Source organism: Sodiomyces alcalophilus (genome assembly GCF_042370955.1).
Source record: "Sodiomyces alcalophilus JCM 7366 unplaced genomic scaffold ACRALscaffold_4, whole genome shotgun sequence".
Classification (NCBI taxonomy): domain Eukaryota; kingdom Fungi; phylum Ascomycota; class Sordariomycetes; order Glomerellales; family Plectosphaerellaceae; genus Sodiomyces; species Sodiomyces alcalophilus.
Window position 1 is genome coordinate 126476 of NW_027263535.1, and position 20657 is coordinate 147132.

General features: G+C 53.5%; 8 protein-coding genes across 8 annotated transcripts in view; 5 read left to right on the forward strand and 3 right to left on the reverse strand.

The window, feature by feature from the left end:
- ACRALDRAFT_211436 (uncharacterized protein) overlaps nucleotides 1-1511 on the reverse strand; it is a gene marked incomplete at both ends in the record, with an annotated part of 2459 nt that extends 948 nt beyond the window's left edge. The window contains 11 exons of the mRNA XM_071023680.1: nucleotides 55-105; nucleotides 183-261; nucleotides 335-404; nucleotides 478-559; nucleotides 601-721; nucleotides 784-921; nucleotides 973-1029; nucleotides 1133-1207; nucleotides 1273-1300; nucleotides 1359-1419; nucleotides 1461-1511. Coding sequence (XP_070874331.1) covers nucleotides 55-105; nucleotides 183-261; nucleotides 335-404; nucleotides 478-559; nucleotides 601-721; nucleotides 784-921; nucleotides 973-1029; nucleotides 1133-1207; nucleotides 1273-1300; nucleotides 1359-1419; nucleotides 1461-1511 — 813 coding nt within the window. The remainder of the gene's footprint in view (nucleotides 1-54; nucleotides 106-182; nucleotides 262-334; nucleotides 405-477; nucleotides 560-600; nucleotides 722-783; nucleotides 922-972; nucleotides 1030-1132; nucleotides 1208-1272; nucleotides 1301-1358; nucleotides 1420-1460) is intronic.
- Nucleotides 1512-1683: 172 nt separating this feature from the next.
- ACRALDRAFT_211435 (uncharacterized protein) lies at nucleotides 1684-2338 on the forward strand (the record flags this gene model as incomplete). The annotated part of the gene is made up of 3 exons (XM_071023679.1): nucleotides 1684-1705; nucleotides 1755-1945; nucleotides 1994-2338. 3 exons carry the CDS (start codon nucleotides 1684-1686, stop codon nucleotides 2336-2338), a joined length of 558 nt encoding a protein of 185 aa, XP_070874332.1.
- Nucleotides 2339-2435: 97 nt separating this feature from the next.
- On the forward strand, nucleotides 2436-3739 carry ACRALDRAFT_2041702 (uncharacterized protein; the record flags this gene model as incomplete). The annotated part of the gene is made up of 2 exons (XM_071021174.1): nucleotides 2436-3379; nucleotides 3457-3739. 2 exons carry the CDS (start codon nucleotides 2436-2438, stop codon nucleotides 3737-3739), a joined length of 1227 nt encoding a protein of 408 aa, XP_070874333.1.
- Nucleotides 3740-6596: 2857 nt separating this feature from the next.
- ACRALDRAFT_2052918 (uncharacterized protein) lies at nucleotides 6597-8834 on the forward strand (the record flags this gene model as incomplete). Its single annotated transcript, XM_071021657.1, has 1 exon — nucleotides 6597-8834. The coding sequence occupies one exon, from the start codon at nucleotides 6597-6599 to the stop codon at nucleotides 8832-8834; it is 2238 nt and encodes a 745-aa protein (XP_070874334.1).
- Nucleotides 8835-9536: 702 nt separating this feature from the next.
- Nucleotides 9537-10113, reverse strand: ACRALDRAFT_1064526 (uncharacterized protein). The gene has a single exon (XM_071016987.1). It carries the CDS (start codon nucleotides 9963-9965, stop codon nucleotides 9723-9725), a length of 243 nt encoding a protein of 80 aa, XP_070874335.1. The 5' UTR covers nucleotides 9966-10113; the 3' UTR covers nucleotides 9537-9722.
- A 1904-nt stretch (nucleotides 10114-12017) lies between these two features.
- On the forward strand, nucleotides 12018-13576 carry ACRALDRAFT_1082406 (uncharacterized protein). The gene is made up of 4 exons (XM_071019309.1): nucleotides 12018-12209; nucleotides 12302-12652; nucleotides 12756-12975; nucleotides 13041-13576. The coding sequence occupies exons 1-4, from the start codon at nucleotides 12044-12046 to the stop codon at nucleotides 13384-13386; spliced, it is 1083 nt and encodes a 360-aa protein (XP_070874336.1). The 5' UTR covers nucleotides 12018-12043; the 3' UTR covers nucleotides 13387-13576.
- Nucleotides 13577-15621: 2045 nt separating this feature from the next.
- Nucleotides 15622-17501, forward strand: ACRALDRAFT_2041705 (uncharacterized protein; the record flags this gene model as incomplete). The annotated part of the gene is made up of 2 exons (XM_071021175.1): nucleotides 15622-16564; nucleotides 16636-17501. The coding sequence occupies 2 exons, from the start codon at nucleotides 15622-15624 to the stop codon at nucleotides 17499-17501; spliced, it is 1809 nt and encodes a 602-aa protein (XP_070874337.1).
- A 511-nt stretch (nucleotides 17502-18012) lies between these two features.
- On the reverse strand, nucleotides 18013-19407 carry ACRALDRAFT_2105934 (uncharacterized protein; the record flags this gene model as incomplete). Its single annotated transcript, XM_071023278.1, has 1 exon — nucleotides 18013-19407. One exon carries the CDS (start codon nucleotides 19405-19407, stop codon nucleotides 18013-18015), a length of 1395 nt encoding a protein of 464 aa, XP_070874338.1.
- Between the last annotated feature and the right edge of the window lie 1250 nt (nucleotides 19408-20657).

Below are 20657 nucleotides of genomic sequence, written 5' to 3' on the forward strand. Positions count from 1 at the left end.
AGAAGCTGAGCATCAGCTGTCATGGAGTGATGGCGGTCTTTAGAAAAAATCAACGAAGTACGAGGTATTATATGCGATTCGAAGGCTAATGCCCGAGTTCGGAGACTGACGCAGTGTTGTGCATCCGTTCAGGACATCACATAGCATCCGGAGCGACACGCATCGTCTTATGCTACTTTTACCTCGGTAGCCAAGTTGGTGAGGTTTGGTTTGAGATTCTGGCATCTCGTACTTTGTACGGCGCAATCAAAGTCCAGGCACCTGGTACCTGTGTACCTCTGGGGACGGGCTCACCCTAGAACGCTAGACCGAAAGAGGCGATGAATGGCCCCACGATCGTACCCTAATTCCTATTGTCCAAGCGTCCCGGACGGGCGACATCTGACCTGACTTGTTGGTCTGTGCTTTCCGTTCAGACTAAAAACTAGTAGCTGCTGACCTAATCGTAACGGACATGTTTGTCTTAAACCAACGTACGTCCTTGACTCGGGCAAAAAATGCCATCGTCGTTCTGGATCCCCAGTCCCTCATTCTCTCGACCTCGATGGCCCTGCTGCAGCTTTCTTTTTCCAGGTACAGACACTAGGTAAATCTTCCCACTTTGCCCAGCCTCTTGCTGCTGCTTACCACGCTTTTTCTCTCTCTTCCTTCTGTTCCGAGCTTGTCGTTGATCGACACTTCAAGGAACGGAGAGATTTGTCCGTTGCTCTTTATACTGGCACTATTGTGTCTACGTTTCCCTCTCGACGTTCCTAGTATGCATTTTAGCATCTGGTTCTGAACTCTTGGTCGAATACCGAGAGCCATGTCTCGGATGTCACAGCAACTCCATTGGCCTGGGGCAATATGCCAATGGCTGCTGCTAGCTGCGAGACTGGAGCTCGTGCGCCCTTTGCTCTTTTCTGTCGGCCCTTTGGCTGTCTAAAACACCATGGCGAGATTCTCGGTCTTTAACTTGCGTATTCATTCCACGCGATACCATCATTCCCACTTATTCGCCTTCTCTCAGCCCATCCTTCCCTCGCCTCCCTGTAGGAGACAGTTGAGCAGTACTCGGCTCTTCTAGGGCGACAGGATATCGTTTTCCTATCGTCTCTTTTCCACTGTTTCCTCTCTACGTTCTCCTTCCCACCATTCATCATCCTCTAGTTTCCTCCATTCGAACTGCCTGTGAATCAACACGCGGTTCCTGCAGGTATTTTGTCTTCTTGGCGTGGCGCACAGTCCAGTCGATCTACCCTACCCCCTCCACTCCCAACAATAGATACACACCCCTCTCTACCCCTTGTCTTCTGTTCCTCTCACCCCCCCAACACCATCTTAGTCGGCTGTGACTAGATGCTCTCGTCTCCTGTCACCTACTCTGACCCGGCCGAGAGGGTCATACCCTTCACCACCCACTGCAGGCTTGAAAGCCCGCTGCCCATCCCGGTCAAGTGCAGTGGATTAGGGCAGAGGACAAGGGCCGCCAGGTCGTGAAGGTTGCGTATGGATGAGTTGCATGTTTCCATATCTGGAACTCCTCGAATACACCCAAAATACATCCAGCCTTTATCCGACTGTTTCCTCCATCGTAACTCGAGGTCCCGGTCCCAGTCAAGACGGGAGACCCGTTCCCCCCTCAACGACTTAGACCTGATTAGTACTCCCGACCACGTCCCCCTTCGTCGGCTGAGAACATATATGGGCTGGGGGTGTCGCGATGGTCGATCGGCCCCGTCCTATTATTGCTTTCTCAGGGACTAAGAAACAAGCGCCGCCATCTTTCCGTTCACTCCCCACTGCTGGTGCGGATCAACCGCCTGTACTCGACTCAGTCATATTTGATTACCTGACCTGCCTCTCACCCTTCTTCCCCTTTGGTCTCCACTCCCTACCTTACGCTACCTACGCCAGGCCGCTTCTCCCCTTCGATAGGATCGATAGGAAAGCTCTCGGCCAATTTGTAGCATTGGGGCATCGCAGACCTGCGCCTTGGTTGCATTCCACATAGCGGCCCTCTTGTCTCGCCTTTGCCACTACTGCTGTCACTATTACCCCGTTCTGTGAAGATAGTTCCGTCTCTCAGCCGCCTAGGGACGTCATCTTCATCTCCCACCGGGGTGCCCTCACCATCTCCTATCAGTATATCTTCTTGTCTCCCCGTCCCCTCAGGAACGCTCTTAGTATTCCATCATTCTTCAGGTCGGCCACGCTCCGCCCTCATCTACTTCTCCCTTTCCCTTCCTTTTTGTCATTCTCTCAAGTTTTGTTTCTTCCGTCTCTTCTCACTCCTTTGGCTTCTGGCACACAGCACTCAACGGACACACTCTCTTGTTCTCCCGTCAGCCTATCCTGACGTGCTTTTCTCTCTCTCTCTCTCCCACGCACTCACACACACACACTCTCTCTCTCTCTAATTTATTTATTTTTCTTTTCCGCAACTTCATAACATCATGGACGGCATTATGGACGCGTGCTTCCCCAGAGATGAGAGCTTCGACTTCACCACCCCCTTTCTAAGCAGCTCTGCCTCGTCCCCTACATACGACTCGGCAGATCCTTTCACCCCTCGGTCAGGTCGTTCGACTCCTCACGGGCCATCGATCGACTTGGGTGACTCGTTTTCTTCCAACAACTCCTATTCCCCCCACGGGTCTTTCTCCTTCGAGCCCACGGCTCCCATGCCGATGCCCAAGGGCCACTATAATTCGAAGCATGGTTCGATCGATAGCTTTCAGTACCCGGTTCCAATGCCTCTTACACCTACTCGTCAGGAGCATGGTCACGGGTTTCCTGGAATGGATGTCGACTACAATACCATGCTTCAGTTCACTCTCGAACAGCAGTCCATGTCCAACATGTCGCCCACGCAGACCAGCATGATGGGCCACCACTACCCAACGCAACAAGTCCTCCAATCTTCTCCTTTCGCCATGCCCACCCCCAGCCGATCTCTACATAATTCGACGCCGAACAACACTGCGTCCATGTGGCCCTGCAACAGCGAGAGCCCCATCGTCATGTTTGGCCCGCTTCATACCCCATCTCCGCCACCCACTCAGATGGCCAGGCGTGGTGACGAGTCGCCGACCATGTCGCCGTCCAGCCGGTCGTACCGCCGACGCGGGCCGATGGCCGAGGCACAGAGGACGGCCATGGCGCTACAGCGCTACGTCAACGAGAAGATGCGGCGCGAGCAGCGGGACAAGGAGTTGTTCTCCAGGTACAAGGCCACCAAGGTTGAGCAACACCATGTGCGGCCCAAGCCCAAGCGAGAGCTTGACACGGTCTTGACCGATGGGGAAGTCCTGGTCCCGAGCCCCAGGGAGCGGTGCAACTTCGCGGGGTGCCGCAAGACGTATCAGAAGAAGGAGCACCTGAAGAGGCATCAGAGGGCGTAAGTCATTCTCGGTTCACCCCAGCCATCCACCCTCCACCCAATGGCGCCGCATGAAGACTGACGGACTCCTGCAGAGCTCACAGTATCGGCGGCACGCCGGAGATGTATGCCTGTCCGGCCGATGGCTGCGGCAAGGTGTTCAAGGATCGCTTTGACAACTTCAAGCAGCACCTTCGCATCCACAAAGACGGCAAGAGCACGAGGACACCCTACAGCGAGGAGGCGGCCCGGCTCTATGACAGCCTGCGGAAACAGAGCAAGCTGCGCAAGAGGGCACACAGGAATGCGGCGGGAGAGGAATGCTTCTGCTCAAGCTGTCCTCCTGCCGAGCGTCAGTCGCGCACTTCGAATCTATAATGCTCAAACTTCAATGTTTACCATACACATTCATCCGAAATGATTTCATCTATGCACACCACACATTACCGACCAACACGCCGACTTCCACAGTCATACCGAGCCAATTTTTACTGCCTTTTTATCTTCTTGCCCACGGGCGACATGACTTTCCATTGTTCCACTCAACTCCCATGTACTAATCATTTCTGCGTACTGGGAACGACGGAACTGGGATTTCAGTTGTTATTATTATGTTTATTATTATTATTTATTTCTGCACAGCTTTTCGAAGCAGTACACGCCTTAGTTATGGGGTGGGTCACAGGACATCATCATATTTGCATGAGGATTGGTGGGAGGAAATACCAGGCCATGTTTCAGGGGCCCATACTACTGGCGCAGCCCGGAGAACGAAAGAATGGGGGGAAAAGGGCGGAATGATGAATATTATGGGCTAGGGGATAGGGCAAGGGGAGGGGGATGGGGATAGGATTGTAAAGTGTGTTCTCATTTTACATCACGGTCGATTTGGCGTTGTCTTGCTGCGGGTCATGTCCGTGTAGATACTAGATAGATCTGGCAACACGTAGATGGGTTCTCCAATACTCGAACCCGGTTTATTTCTTACGATAGACTACAACATGTGGACGGAAGAGGCAACTCTTGGTCCATTGCCCAACTGGCGACAAATAACACAAAGATATAAAGATGCTGGAATTCATTTAACAGTACAATTTGCCCCATACCAGGGTCATGACAGTGGATTGTATCGACAGGCCTGTCAGACACGTATGTCTTGGATCGGAGGAATTGACAACACGGCAGTGTAGTGTAGTAATGGTTCCAAGGCAGTTCAGTCCCAGAAAAATCAGACCAGGGGGCGCTTGGTATTGGGCACGATGCCCCATCGCCTTTCCTTTGCCATGGGGTTCGTCGTAGTTGCTTTCTTTTTCTCCGTTTCTTATCCTGGTCTTGTTCGCCCCCCGCTACGATCACTGGCCAAGAGAATAAAACACGAGTCGTTAGCTACTTCGTAGGACGGCGAATACTTTTTCCACGTCGTTATCAGGTACTTTTTCTTCGTATGTTTCTAAATAATGAGCACTAACTGTAAAAATGCAGGGCAACGAGGTCAGGCTTACATCATATCACCGTATAGAAGCATCGACTAATGCAATGCATGGGACGTTCACTAATGCCAGGTATCACATCGCCGGGTAAAACTAGGCATAGTTTCCTTGCTGTCGAGGGCCTGTGCCGCAGGCACGCGACTGTACAGATGCAGCTAGAAGAGTCCGGTCTAAGGCCATGGTGATCATCTTCTCTCTTTCGTGGGCCAGAAAAGCAAAACCTGTGAATGGAGCATCGTGATCGTCGTTGGGTTTCTTTGCCAGCTATTTCTGCTTTCGGAATAGCAGCAAACCACAGGGTTGCACAGACGAAAGAAACACCCATGTCAGATGGTCGGCGAAGGTGTGCCAAATGCGAGATGGTTAATGAGATGGTTAATGTAACCTTCTAGAAGCATCGTGGAAGATGGGACATGGGCCTCTTCGGGTTCACCGCTGCAATGTGATGAGCTGGGAATCCCCAAATTCGGAACTGGCAATTGGTAATTGGTCGGATCCGATCTGGGGGTTTTGGGAGAACGAAGAGGTTCGTTTGTTCTGATACTGAATAGGGCAGGATCTTACAGGGGGGAGCTTGCAGGGCGGTGACAGAGTGGGTGTTTATCCCGACCACACTCGGCCGGGTTAAGAATAACTCCGACTCCCGCACGCCATACCATAACCCCACTTCTGCCTTTTTACCCTGGCCCAAACCACTGTGCCTCCATGTCGGTGATGGTCAATCAATCACAGCCTCATCAAAAAACTTGGCATCATCAACGCCCAATCATGGTTCTTCCTCATCCACCATGTTCGTTGCATCCTTGTTTGCAGCCTTTCCAACAGTCGCTCGCAAACTTGGACACCAGTACCTAGTGTACCAATGACAAGACTGCTTGCCTGGGTGTGGTCCCGACTCCAAGCAGCATGCTATACATAACTGCTTGCCAATCCCGGTCCGACCCCAGTTCTCGAAGCGCGCCAAAGGCTTCCATTATTATTCTATTCATTGTTCTCTGCAGGTCATGCTCGAGGCCTTCCTATTGTCGACCGCTTTCGTCTAGCTTTGGCTTTGCGCACCCATCGTCTGACCATCTTCATTCGCCAACTCGTCAAGACTTCTCCCCAACCTGCTGCGAGATGAACCGCTAGAAACCTTCTCCCGCGCTTCCATGCACCTTGGTCGCATTTTCCCGTGGCCCCAAAAAAAGACGTTCCGGCGAAAACGTCCTGTTTGCTCTGCAGCCCCTCCAGCCTTCCTGACAACTACCGGGATGGGGAGATGCCATAGGGACGAGAAAAATACCGCCAACATCGACTGTCGCTATCAGCACCCCTTTTCTCAGGGCAAAGCTTTACCCCTCCACAACCTATCTGCGTCGTCTTCTGCATCCGAATGAAGACAACCACTACCGACCAGGGTCAACGACATAATCACCCAACTCCTCTTCCGGCGGTCAAGGAAGATTCTCCACCTGTCCCAACGAGGCCACCGTCATCGAAATGGCCCAGCTGCCTTCATACGAGGAAGCTACCAGTCGACTAGACTGGGTCGCGCTGGTGGCACCGTACATCCCACTATCTGACTATGGTCGCCTGTGTTCTGTCAACCGGCACTTTCACGCTGTCTTTGCCCCGCTCTTGTGGCACGATCCGCTCAACACGGTACGTCGGCTTGGTCTGCATCCCAATGACGGTGAGAAGAAGCCCCATCCCGCTCCTTTGTTCTTTCCTCGTCCCCGCCAAGGTCGGCATTGTATGCCTCCATGGCGCCGCCGCTAACGGAGTCGCCGCAACGTCGCCCGGCCGCAGTAGACCTCGATTGGTATTTGCACTTCATCTTCCATCGTGTGCCGCACATTAGCCCGGCGACCTTGGCCCTAGTCATTGTCCTCGACTTTCGCAGCTTCGCCAAGGCCAACGCCCACTTCTGGTCAGATAACGACCGGGAGTCGATCCCTGCGACCCTCAAGACCCTGCCCAGGCTCTTCCCTGCTCTTCGGTGCATGCTTCTAGATGGTCACACGGAGGCAGACCCTGCGGGTTTGGCGGTGGCCCCCACTGTCAATTCAGGGGCGGCGGCGTCTGCAAGCCGCCTCTGGATGCTGAGCATCTCCGACTGCGCTTCACAGTTGCCCTCAACATTCTTTCTGTCCGACCACGTCCAGGACCTGGTCTACCTTGACATCTCAGGGTTGCCAGGCTCCTTGCAGTCCCTCGTCTTAGCGGCCGAGGGCGCACGCAACCTTACTCAGTTGAAGATACTGAAGATCCGGAAGCGGGAACTCGGCGACGCCCTTGCAGCACGGCTCTTCAAGGCCTTTGGTACCCGGCTATGGAGCTTAGATCTCTCCCACAATAACCTTACCGATAACATTATTGAGCCCCTCTCATGGCATTGCCTCCAGTCCCCCACCTTGCGGTCTGACCGCCACTTCCGGGCCGAAGGTAAGCTTGTGTGTCACCCTGTCGTATACGGAGACGGTGACTATGGTCCGTTCAAACTCATCGAGGAATCCGACTGGAGCGGTACTTTTGATCATCCTGAGCGGTATTTCGCCGATACTCCTATTTATCACCCTGATCCAGCCCGGGCTGTACCTCAGGAGCAAGAGAGTGTCCGCGCCGATGGCCGGGGCCCACCGAAATATGACACGGCAGGCTACGTCAAGTCCGCCATCATCGGTGGCATGCCTTCGACGGCACCGGCCCTGCCCGCATTCCCGCCCGGCGACATCTCGTCTAGTGCATGGGGCATCACCCACTTGGATCTCACGGGGAATTGGCTCACTGCTTTTGGCCTGGAGAAGGTGATCCGCACTACACCCGGCCAACTCGAGTATCTGGCTTGCGATGCGCCCCTATTACATGGCCCCGGTTTCACATGGCCGTCATCCTGGCCCGAGGCTACAAGGCTATATGGCATCCCGGGCTCAGCTCACGCATTCCGGCCGGTGTTTTCCCCTAACCTCCGAGTCTTACGTATACATCATTCTCTGGTGACGCAGATTCCCACACTGGAAACCACGGGGCTGTCGACCATGGCACGCTGGTGGATGGCAGAAACTATCATCCGCGAGCGCATCGAGGTGGCTTATCCGGAAGCCTTTCAGCCAGACATGAACCCTCGCCTTGTATCGCTGACTCTTACCAAGATACCCCGCCGCTCATTTGGTCCGCTACTTGGAAGACTGGTTCACTTCCTGAGACTAGTTGCCAGCCAGGAGCAGGGTATCCGAGACGCGACGCCAGATTCGTCGTCGCGTCGCAGCCCGACCATGCTTCGCGGCCTTCGCCACATCTGTCTGGAATTCGATGCCGACCTTGTAGAGGACGCCGCAGGGTTCTCGGCCGTCGACGACCTGGATGCCGAGGCACTCTTGAGCATGGGCGAAGGTGAAGGCTTTAGCTTTTTTCAGGATGAACTTATCCAGCCGAAGCCCAAGCTGCCGCCGCGGCGCGTCGACGATGCCACGATCGAGTCATCCGAGACTCCCGGGAGCATGTCTGGCCGTTCCGCGAATTCCAACGCGACCCACTCGGCCCGACTGCAGCATGCCCCATTCGCCACCACAGCAGGTGAACACATCCAGCACATCATATCCTGGAACGGTAAGACCTTTGAGGCCTTCGTGTGGATCGGCCCCGGTGTTCTGGGGCCCCATCCGGCCGTTAACGCCTACATGATGGCCCTGCGCGACCCGAATCTACGACGGGGGATCATCGGGCCTGCCATGCCCACTCACGTCAAAGCTGGCGTGCCTCCGGACGCTTTGCTGTTTTATGCTGCCTGGGACGCCACGGTCATCCCAGAAGCGCCGCGTAGCCCAAGCAAGGCTGAGATGCTCGACATGCGGGACGTGATTGACGGGCTCAAGGCATTCCGTGCCGACACGAGATCCAGATATGAACAGGCCTTGGACAAAAGCGGGACCAGTGATGTTGCCACGAAGCCCATTGAGCCACATTACTTTTGGACAGGAAGGTTGGAAATTGTGGTCTAGCATGTTATGCCGCACTGTCAGTCAGAGACAGGGCAAGGGGGCCCATTGAGGAGTGGTCCTGGCCATGCCGACCATGCCCGAGACATTTCTGGGATCTGCAGGTACTGCGAACTCGTTAGTTCTCTCGGGTGGACGCAAGTCAAACTCAAGAACGCACTACAAGTGGCGCATTTACGAGTCCCTCGACTCAGACGTTGGTGGTTCCAAGGACACCACAATACCATGGTGAAAACTCGCACGACGTCGTGACAATGTCACATCGTAGGCGTCTCCCCTGCTCAGCTGAAAGATTGGCAGAGTATGTCCCCTAGCTCTTGTGGCGCAGACCTAGATTCCTTGGCCATTCTTTTGTCAGGTCCTGCTGGACTCATGTCGGTTCTTTCCCTCAGCCACACACCTTGGCCAAGCCCTACACCCTGGAGGCGTGGACTGATCGAATGCTACGATGCGATGCTGATGTCTCGCCATAGTATCCACTTCACCTACGGGGAAAGGCTCGTCCGATCCCCGGAATTTTGTACATCGGACGTGGATCACATACGACCTCAGCTAGGCCTAATGCATGTCTTGCTGTTAAACGGCTATGCGGATCACGAGTTGTAGTATGTACCTCAGTATACTCCGATGAGGTTCGTGGAAAAAGCAACGAAACTCGCATGCACCACGGGGTGATTTCAGCACTAGCGAGGTCAGAAATCTCCGAGCGTACGAATTGAACGGCTTGGCGTCTTAGGCGAGGTAGTCTAGACGTTTGCTGAATCATTCGTGGAGTTGCTTTGCAGAGACAAATCTACTGCCTCCAACACAAGTATGCAGTGGATAAACACGAAGGTGTCGTGAACCGCACCTCTTATCGAAACTGCGGCTGGAGATTTGAGATCTTGGCTCTTAAGAATCGAGACATCGATAGAGGCTACGAGGTGCAGAGTAGGCTAGTGTGCTCATTGGCAGCACGCGCCTGGGAAGGGGCGAGTTCGGGCTGGTCTCTTTGCAACTGATATGTTCCCACATGTCACTGTTTATCCCGGGTTCCCTGGCTTGCATGAGATTTCGACCGTTTGTGCAGATCTGTCGAGGCAGACCTGCATTGGACCGAATGACGGTTGGGGAGAAGGAAACGAGACGAGTCATCTTGAGAGGAATACGAAGTGGCCCTGAGACACATACGGAGTGCACCTAACTCGTCAACAGAGTCCAGGGGCAGAACCCGGGAACCGAACAGTTGCCCACTGAGCCCAACGTTGACCGTGGGTTTATCTAGAAGAAAGCCATTTCATTCAATCGGAGCCTTCATAGCCGTAGATGTTCGTAAAACCTATTGAGCAAGGCGCTGTTGCATGATATTACCGTTTCTCCTTTTTACCAACTTGTAAGAGGATATACCTCATAGTTGTCTAAGAAGCGGCACAACGTCAGGCGCCGAAATGGCACGGCAGAACTGCTGGATGATTTCCCCTAGGCACTTTGTGTTCTTGAGCACTATTCCACAACTCATAGTGATCAATGTCAAGGATGTAGTATAACGGGTCTTTCTTTCAGGAACCGATAGTGTTAGGATTTTCAGAACGTGTAGTCATGCTCTCTTACTAACAACTCGGTGGGCGGGTGTGTATCAAAACGTTCATGTTCTCATTTCCGTATTTCAAGTCAGAATTATACCCTGCTATATATATTTAAGATTTATATGTTAAGTATGTTAAGTGTCATATGCTGAAGTCTCTATCTAACATCACATATGCTAAGGCAGTGGCAGTGGTAGGGGACTGAATAGACGTAGTACTTTGAGCACCTGAAGCCCAAGGCACGAAGAATCGGATCTCCTGACAAGATTCAGGCCGCTCTCGGCCCTACCCACTACGTTTAGCTTATACTTTGTAGAGGGCAGTGAGAAAGTCGACCATACGTTGTCGTCCTCAAGGCTTGTTATGTGCTGCCTGTAAGCGTAAGCTGTAGCTGGCGATCCCCAATCTACTGACCCAGAATTCCTTGTATTCGGTCCCAACATTACGGGCTAGTTGTCGGTGTTAAGTGAGTGTCAAGTTCATGTAACCCTTTAAACATTGAGTTAATGACAAGTTGGCCGACTAATTTGCTCACGAGTTATGTCAAGACTCTGGCGGTCGCTGATGGAAGTGGGCTAATATAACGGTTCGCCCGAGTGAGTGTGAGATTGAGAGTACCCATTTGTGCTTGGTTCTCGTGTCGTATAAGTAGTCATGTCCTATTGACGATACGACAGCTTGTAAAAGACGCAGCCTCATGGTGAAAGCCCCTATCAGCCAGGAGGGCTAAGAGTACCTGACCTGCCAGGCTTTTCCCTTCGTCAAGGACATTGTCTGATACGCTATGTAATCTTTCAGCTGAGAGCTTAATGTCCAGAATGTATCTATCTCCTTAGCTCCCATTCTGGGAACTTGTCAACTCGACATATCACGTATAAAAGCCAGGCGTGACTGCATGAAGCGAAGGGGGCGGCCTCATACAGATAAACGTACAAATATAACCAAAGTAAACTTTAAGGACATCTGAAAGTAGCCTATTATCTGAGTACACAACGCCTGATAATACGACAATTTTATTCTAGTGGCTTGGGTATGACCCTGAAGTTCATAGGCGCTAGACTTGAGTCGCTTGACAAGCTGACGAGCGTCATGAAAAGTATCATGAAAATGGGGATTGATATTCCACCTGGGGCGAGATGATCACAGTTACGGTAGCTACCACGGCCAGTAATCAATCTACTTGGATCGGTTGATTCGTCTATAACAGCCATTGATTCACCCTTTTCTACAACTATTCCTTTTCACAAAGCCAACGACATAGCAGTACGAGATAGGATGCCGTAACCTCGCGATAGCACTCCTACCTCTCCTGACATTTGCAGTAGATACGAACATAGTTTCTAGGAATCTCCTCGCCCAGGTCAGCAGCTTTTTCCAGTATAACAGATACAATCATGATTCGACGTCGAACGAGAAGAGGAGTCGACGTGAGAGGCAGTTGAGAATTTGAGCATTAGATACGGCAGCTATCACAGCTGTTAACACCTGGAATCCAGTCGGAATAACGATTGCCCAAATCGGAATAACCTCACACTAGAACCTTGACGGTTATGTTGTGCCGAGCGATATCAACGGACACTCTACGCTTACACTCGATTCTCACTACCGCTTGGCTCAAGGTTTCGATATTAACAGGATTCGACGACCATGGCCTCTAAACTCCGCGAGCATATCTTAATCACGGTTCCCGTGGAGGTGTCCGAAGAACGCCTGGCTCGGCTAAAAGCGAAGTTCCCCAACGTGGAGATCACCATCATCCCGACCCCCTCTCCGAGATCTTCAGAATGGAAAACTTTCAAGCAACCTGGCAAAGGTAGGCCGGCCTCTCCCTGACCTCCCTTTCCCCCCCATCGCCGATACCTTTTGTGCCGCGAGCGAATAATGAACCGTGAAGCGAACCTTCAGAGGACTATGCCGGCAAGACGATCCTCGTTACCCTCAACGTCTTACCCGAGACGATGGATGACGCTCCCGACCTGTCTCACATCCACCTCTGCTCGTCCGGCACAGATCACATCATGCAGCACCCCGTGTACACGCAGTCTTCCGTTTTGATGACTACCTCCCGCGGCATCGCTGGGCCTCCCATCGCAGAATGGGTCATCATGACCGCCCTCGTGCATTGGCACAAGTATAACTACGCTCGCGAACTTCACCTGCAGCATCAGTGGAATTCGGGTGCCCAGTTTATGAGCTGTCGCGACGTCGTCGGCCAACGGATCGGCATCGTGGGATACGGTGGAATCGGTCGTCATGGTATGTACGCACCTTCCTGGTCTTCGACTCTTTTCGATGTCGTCCCGACAGAGATGAAAATGCACCGCCAAGACTTGACGTCTGACTTGAGAGACGACTGTAGTGGCACGTATTGCTAAGGCAATGGCTATGGACGTATATGCCTTTACGGCCACACCCAAGGAGACGCCCGAGCAAAGACGGGACACGGGTTATATCGTACCGAACACGGGGGATCCCGACGGGTCCATCCCGACAAAATGGTTCAGCGGGCTCGATAAGCCCTCTTTCCACGAGTTCCTCCGACAGGATCTGGATATTGTCGTGTTGTGTCTACCGTTGACGTACTCTTCCCTTGTCTCGCCCCTTCCCCTCCCATGGCACTCTAGGACTGACACAGGTGTGACAGGCCGCAAAGCCGCCACATCCTCTCCAAGGCCGAGTTTGAGATTCTCAGCAGCCGAAAAACTTTTGTGAGCAACATCTCACGCGGCGAAATCATCGACCAGCCGGCTCTCATCACCGCCCTGGAAACCGGTCAACTCCGCGGTGCCGCCTTGGATGTGACTGACCCGGAGCCTCTGCCCGCGGACAGCCCGTTATGGAAGGCTCCCAACATCATCATCTCGCCTCATATGAGCGGGTTCGTTGCAAACTACGGCGAACGAGTCATTGATGTGCTGGAACTCAACTTGGAGAAGAAGAGCCGCGGGGAGCCCATGGTGAATGTCATCCAACGGGGAAAGGGATACTAATCGGCGTGGGAACGCAGGATATTGTAGCGTACAAAGTCGGACCGTGTGACAGGCATTGTTTGGACGGGAGCCCGTAAGGTTAACCCCAGATAGACGGCTAGACAGGATAGACGGGATAGAACTGCTGCGATTGAACCCGTGGAGTGAGTGATGCTTCCAGTGGCGAGGAGTTGGGGAAAAAGAGATGCACAGCCACAATAGACGTGACACGTGGAAGATTTTAGTGGGGCGACGCGACCAGATTCAAGGTACCGTCCCTTGGTATTATTACCGCGACAATACATTCACCAACGACCATCAGGGAGAAGTAGCCTGGCATGAGCTGCGGAGTTGAAATATAGTGCACATGGCTACATTCGGAACGTTCGGAGTATATAGCAACGTCTAGAAGCATTTCAGCGGACGGAGAACGGTTAAACGAGACCGATACCTTGGTGTATATCTGGTACCGATAGCGGAATACGTCGTGATACTCGTGAATACCTAGGTACGTACCTACCCACCGACTCCGTATCCGTAGTGTAGGTACTTCGTACTTGAAACGTGCTCAGCAACTGCTATTTTTGACTTGTTTCTTGGGCAACGTCATATCCTGTCCCTGAGTGACGCAGGGAGCCCATCTGGCAAATCCGATCTACACTACTTGTCTGGTATTCAGAGTTTGAGTGAATTGCTTATCACTAATAAAGGGGCAACGTCGATTTGATGCACGAATAACTCACTAATACGGAGGACATCCGAGCCACGAGCCGCATGTTACCGTGAGCAACTGGCCACGCCGGCACACGATAATCGCCTTCTGTCTGTGCTCTGTACATATGTACGTTGTACGGAGCACACAACGCAAGTGGTGGTGGGTGGGAGTGTGGCAGTGCTCGGCTCGGTGGTTATACCGACCCACTGACGTTGTACTGTACCGGTAATACATGGAAAGGAACGGGAATCGATTGATTGCTGCAAACGGTGCAAACATGTACAGAATTACGGAGTAGGGCCCAAGAGTGAAATTGCCCTATTCCTTTGGGATTCCGTTGGCTACCGCCTTAATACGACCGCGCTGTACACGTAGAAGGAAAGATCCTCTGATTGAAACCTGTCTCGAGCCTCTATCTGTTATTAGTGCGAGCAGGAACGGACGTTTCGCTTTTTCGTTCCAGCTCTGTCGAAGAGAAGATTATTGAATTGAATCAGCCTTCGAGATAGACGGTACGTTATAGCTTCCAGTCCGCATTACCCTGGATTACGGTACGTACGAACGTTATATACTGTGCGAAGTACCCTGTAACTACGTTGTACGTTGACGCGAGGAAACCGCGCTCAATAGGTCTGTACTTTGCAATGCACAATGTCTCCTGCATAATGCCTGTAGATCCCTAACACATCACGTCGCTTGTCATTGGCAAGCAACCCGCAATCGGGCTGCACAGCACCAGGACAGCCAATAACTGGTCCGTAATGGGCATTTCGGCGGGGCACATCCAGGTCCAAACCCGATTAGGCCAATCGGTGCTTGGGGCTTACGCGTCCCCTTCTCCCGGTTTAAGTGGCTGTCCAACGGGCCTGAGGGTTTACAGTACATGTGTACATACGGTATGAATGTACACCATAGGCCCACAACAAGCGCCTACACCAGTGGCGCTTTCCTGGTCTTGTTTGTATTCCGTACCGGGCCCAACCTTCTCCTGACAGGCAGCAGTGACATTCAAGAACAAAGCCCCAGCCCAGTTTACTGCGAAGCCCAGTCTCCCACCTGTGTTCTTTCATAGTTTCCCTGTTCATACGGCTCCCTCTTCCCCCCCCCCAACCCCACCACAGCTCATCATAACAGCCCAGCCTTAGGTACCTGGCAATACACCACTGTACTTCGAGACTCTGTGGTACTTCCGGCACCTCAATCTTCCACCTTTTTCCAGCTTCTCTTGGGTCCCCTTTCTCTCACTTTCCCGCTCTTCTCTGTCCTCGCCGCGCAACGACAACAACCGTCATTTCAAAACAACGCCTACCCATCAATCTATCCGTTCGTTTTTATCGTTTATTCGTTGCGGCCCTTACATTATTATTATTTCTCAATTAGAGGCCCAACTTTTCATCCATCTTTCCGCCAAACAGTGAACACGTTTATTCTCTCACCCGATCGCCACAACCGCCGCCTCCTCCCGTCACCGAGTCCGAAAAGGTTTACCGTTACTCAGTTTAGAAGGACGCGGGAATCTCACGAACTGAACCCCAGATAGCATGGCGCAAAGTCAGCCCCAGAACGTCGACAATCTCGACGGCCTCCTCGATCTCAGCGAGTACGATAACGTCTCCTCGTATCAATCACCATCACTCTCGCCAGTTTCAGCCAACAAGACCATCTTTCCCAACAGGCCGTCTATCAGCTCGGTCCAACCTCCGACCGTTCCATCCACAGCAAACCAGCCTACATTGAGTGGGCCCAGCCACCAGTACGATCTGTACAAGCAACAGACCGGCATCGTCCCTGGCGCCTTGGCCAGCACTCTCGCCGTGAACCAAGCCAACGCCCAAGTGTCCGGATACAACGGCGGCTACAGCGTCGAGTTCCTCAACGGCCTGAGCCCCGGCTCGAACCTGTTCGATTTCAATACCGTCCCCGGCGCCGCTGCCTCGCATTCTTCGCATGCCTCGCCGAACCCGGTGGACATGGAGATGGACTTTGACTCTCCCCCCAACTCTCATTTCCTCTACCCGGGCATTGACACCATAAACCCCAACTCCCTCACTGGACAGGAATCACCCGTCGTCCCTACCCAGCCCGGCAGCGTCGGTAGGCTCTGGCCCGGCATGCACACCCAAGCGGCTGCAGCCCACGCCAAAGCCCAGGCCCAGCAGAGACAACAGCAGCAGATTCTGCACTCTCAGGGGCAGCAGCACCCGCGTCAGCAGTCCAAGTCCAGGTCCAAGAGCGCCCAGCCGACCGATCCCATTGTCGAGCAGAAGATCACTCAGCTTCTCAATTCGATGCGAGCCAAGACGGCCGACGAATCGACCAGTCCCACGCCTACGCTCAACGTACCTCGACCCAAAAAAGACGAGGATGATATGGACGAGGACGAGCGTCTGCTCGCCAGCGAGGAGGGCAAGAAGCTGAGCAGTAAAGAGCGTCGCCAGCTCCGGAACAAGGTATCGGCACGTGCTTTCCGATCAAGACGGAAAGGTAAGAAAACAACAATACCCCTTCCCTTGTCCAATCAGACTGTTGACGCTTGTTCGTTTGTCTTTACGCAGAATACATTTCTCAGCTCGAGACGGAAATTGCCAACAAAGTCTCCGAGAATGGCGACTTGCGTGTGCAAAACCGTGCGCTACTCGAAGAGAACAAGCGACTGTCGGATCTTACCCGCATGCTTCTCTCATCACCTTCCTTCTCCAACTTCCTCGACCAGCTCAGCAACAACCCGCAAGGGCTCCCTCCACCGCAACAACTCCAACATCCGCAGCATCCTCCCGTGCCGCCGCCGCCTCAGCCCATGGTCAAGACGGAGCGACTGGCCGAGCAACAGCCACAGCCTCCCAAGGATGCCAATCCCTACGCCGTCCAACAACAGATCGGCATGGCTTTGATCCCCGAGCAAGACATGGATTTCTCGCTTCTCAACGCCAATGATGCTTTCACTATGCAGCCCCAGGTGTTTGCCGTCGTCGAGACGCCCGACGTCCCCGCCGTCATCGACGCTACCATGCTTTCCGGAAAGTCCTCCAACTTTGTTGGCGACGCATTCGAGTCGGAAGACGATAAGATTGAACTGGCCGCACCAGAACTCCCCTCCAAGCTGTTCGCCCCCGAGGTGACTGAACAGCGGGCCGAACCCGAGGAAGAGGTGTTGGACGACGAGTTTGAGAAGAATCCCGAGTTTGCCCTGTACCATTCATCGCCGGGTCCGCACTCGGATTCCCCGATCGAACTGGACACGGATGGTTTTAACGACCTCGATATCTTTGGCGGCATAGAGCCCGAAAAGGTGCTCGCGCGATACGAACTTGTCGACGCACCGGAGGAAGAAGCCAAGGCCATGCTGGCCATGGCTCGGGTGCAACGCATCAGTGCCAGTCTGGAGCCGGTTCTCATCAGGTTAGAGCAGCTCTGCCTGTAGGGAAGAGGGGTTTTGTTTTCTCTGAAGCTCATCGGCGTCATTCGAGTCTCTACTCAGTATCATACATCCCTCCTTTTTTGTTTTTCACAAAGTACACCATTTAGTCATTCGGCCTTCAGGTTTGAGCTTTTCATCTTCGCGTTCGTACGGCGTTTATGGTTAGGACTGGACAATTTTCGAGTAGCAGGGACATGTTCCCCTCCGCGTGGCATATATTACACTTGCAAAGAATGGAAACCGGCATGACTGATGAACCTGGTAAATATTGCTCCGCTGCGTCTCTGAGGCGAGGAAAGGCGATGTACAGAGAGCTCGGAATGTACTAGACAGCACGGATGGAATGAAATCACTGCTCCATCCAGGCATTGAGAAAGAATTTCACGCGGGTGTCTAATGTGCTTGCAAAGAGATGTCGACTCGGACTTGTACGTGAGTTGAGTGCCCTTTTGTTGCCCACGCCAAAGCAGCAGTGCTTCATACGATTATACATTAAAAACGAAGGTATTCGAAACTAGACAGCCCTCGGCTTCACCTTGACAAGGAAATCCACGGGCCGCAGGTTGAACCATCCATCCTGCTTCAGCTCGTATGTCGGATCGGCCATTTCGAAATCCACCTCCTTAATTAGCTTGGCCAGAACAACAATGTTCCAAAGCCAGGCGTAGTGCTTTCCGATGCATTCCCTCTTCCCGTTCCCGTACCAGCGCCGCACCCCGAGGGGCAGCTTCTCGTAGGCCTCGCCCAACATCCTCTCGGGGCGAAAGGCAAGCGGGTCCTCGAAGACAGCCGGGTCGCGGTTCACGCCGGCGAGGATGATGATCATGGGCTGGTTGTGGGCGATCTGGTACTTTCCGCCGCCGAGGAAGACGGGGGTCTTCTTGCCCTCCGGGTTGGGGATGGGTTCGATGTTGAAGCCCGGGGCGGCGAAGGAGAGGCGCAGCGACTCGCGGGCGATGGCTTCGATGTAGTGCAGCTGCGACAGGTGGGCGTAGGTGAGCTCGCCGTCGACGTCGAGGACCGAGTCGACCTCCTTGCGTGCCGTGTGCATGCAGGCCGGGTTTTTCAGGAGGAAGTAGATGGCCGTGGCGATCATGCAGGGGGCCGTGCTGCTGCCGATGGGCATGGTGACGATCTCGTCGATGACCTGCGAGTCGGTCAGGGCCTTGCCGGTCTGCGGGTCGGTCCCTTTCATCAGGGCGGCGAGGACGTCGTTGCGGTCGTGGTCGGCGGGGTTTGCTTTGCGGTGTTCCACCATGTCGGCGGCGTAGGATCTCATGGTGCGGATGGACTTTTTGAACTTGCTGCCGTATACGAGGTAGTTGAGCAGACCGGGCCTGGTGGGACGCTTCATGGCCTCCGATGTTGAGATGTCCATGGCTTGGATCATGGGGTGTTCGGGCCCCGTCAGGCCGTTGAGCTTCTTCCCGTACAGTGCCAGCGTGATGGCTTCGAGGCTCAGCCTGTTGAGTTGGCCGATCAGCGGGATGGTGTTGTTGCCGCTGGGGCCGAGGGCCTTCCATGCCTGGATGAGCTCTGTGGCGGTGTCGCGCATGTCGAAGAAGCGTTCGGAGATGGACTCGGGGGAGAGGCGGGGCGCGATGATGCGGTGGGCGATCCCCCACGACTCTTCGTGGTGGAAAGCGGTGAAGAGGGAGTCGTGGACGGCGGCCCGTATCTCAACCACGGGCCCGCCGACGTACTTTCGGAACCGCTTCTCGTCGCAGAGCTCCTCGGCCAGGGCGGCGCCGGCTACGAAAACCATGGGGCGTCCCAGCACCTTGATCTGGAAAATTTCACCATATTTCTCCGCCAGCTCCTTCAATGAGCCCCACGTGTTGTTGGTGTCAATGTCGAAGATGTTCCCCAAGAGAGGAACGCCAGGAGGCTGGGGGATAGGGTGCGACATGATTGTTAGTCGTTAGTTGACGAGGGATGAGGGATGATATAAAAAGGGAAACCCGGAAATGCACTCACCAGAGTACGAACCGTCGCGCTCAGTCGGATTTCAACGCCTCTTATGTTTTCCAGCCGGTCGTTTCTTTTTACCGCGACATACCGGAGGGCCGCATAAAACTCAACATCACGAGCCTCTCACGAGCGTCATGTTGTCTCACCCAAATACCACCGTACCACCCAAGTAGGTCCCCGAGCAGCCAGCCACTTGACGGGACAACGGCAATTTATTACTCTAATTGGATACCTGTGGGATGAAAGATGCCGATCCACGTCTCATTGTGTATTGTCCTGCTGGATTCCCACAACGCTTGGACACTTGTACTTGCTTTCTCTGTACATTACATTGGGTGAATGAGAGGAGTCGGGACGTTCCGCAGCGGGTTGTTGCTTGGAGCCAACCAAGAAGCAGACTCCCAGGTGCGTAGTGCATCGTTGTTCGCGGCATTTGGTCAAATTCCTGCGAGAACTGGCTGGAGTGACACGTCCTACTTGTGATGGGTTATCCAGTCGCTCGCATTGTAGGATCCTGCTCAGAGGAATCACGGAAAACCCAGGTTCAAATATTCCAGCAGGTAGGTTGTTTGACCGCCGATTTGGATTACCCGCCATCCCTGGTCAAGTGCATATGTACGTTGTATGTCCTTCGATACGGGCTGTGAGACAACATGGTAGATGACCGGGCTGTCCCAAACTATGGCCAGGATGTGTTCCTCTTTTGTCTGCGTCTCTTTGTGTATCACCAGCCTCGGAGTTTGAGCGAGGAGAGGGTGTGGAGGAAAAGGCGCGCATGAGTATAAAGGAATGAAAGCGACATGGGATTTCAACAAGAGAGCATCTTACGGTCTTGCATTAGTTGCCTCTCTCATCTATGTTCCCAGTCTTCCGATTCCCTCGATTGTAAGAACAAAAGTCCGCCTCATATCTAACGTCGTGGGCCGGATATGTCATGGTTGGTTTTCTAGCTGCGGGATTTGTCTTTCATTTTCTTTTTTACCCCTTTTTCGAGACACGGAGCCGTAAGATTAAAGATACTTATCCCTCGAAGCAATAAAGACTTCGAGGGATAAGTATCTATTTAAATTCTTGCCCTCCGGGGGCCCTCCGGGGGCCATTGCATGGAGCTTTCCAGGGGGAGACCCCCTGGGACCCCCCTGCGGAAATACGTTATTCCAGCGCGAAATACGTATATACATAGCGATA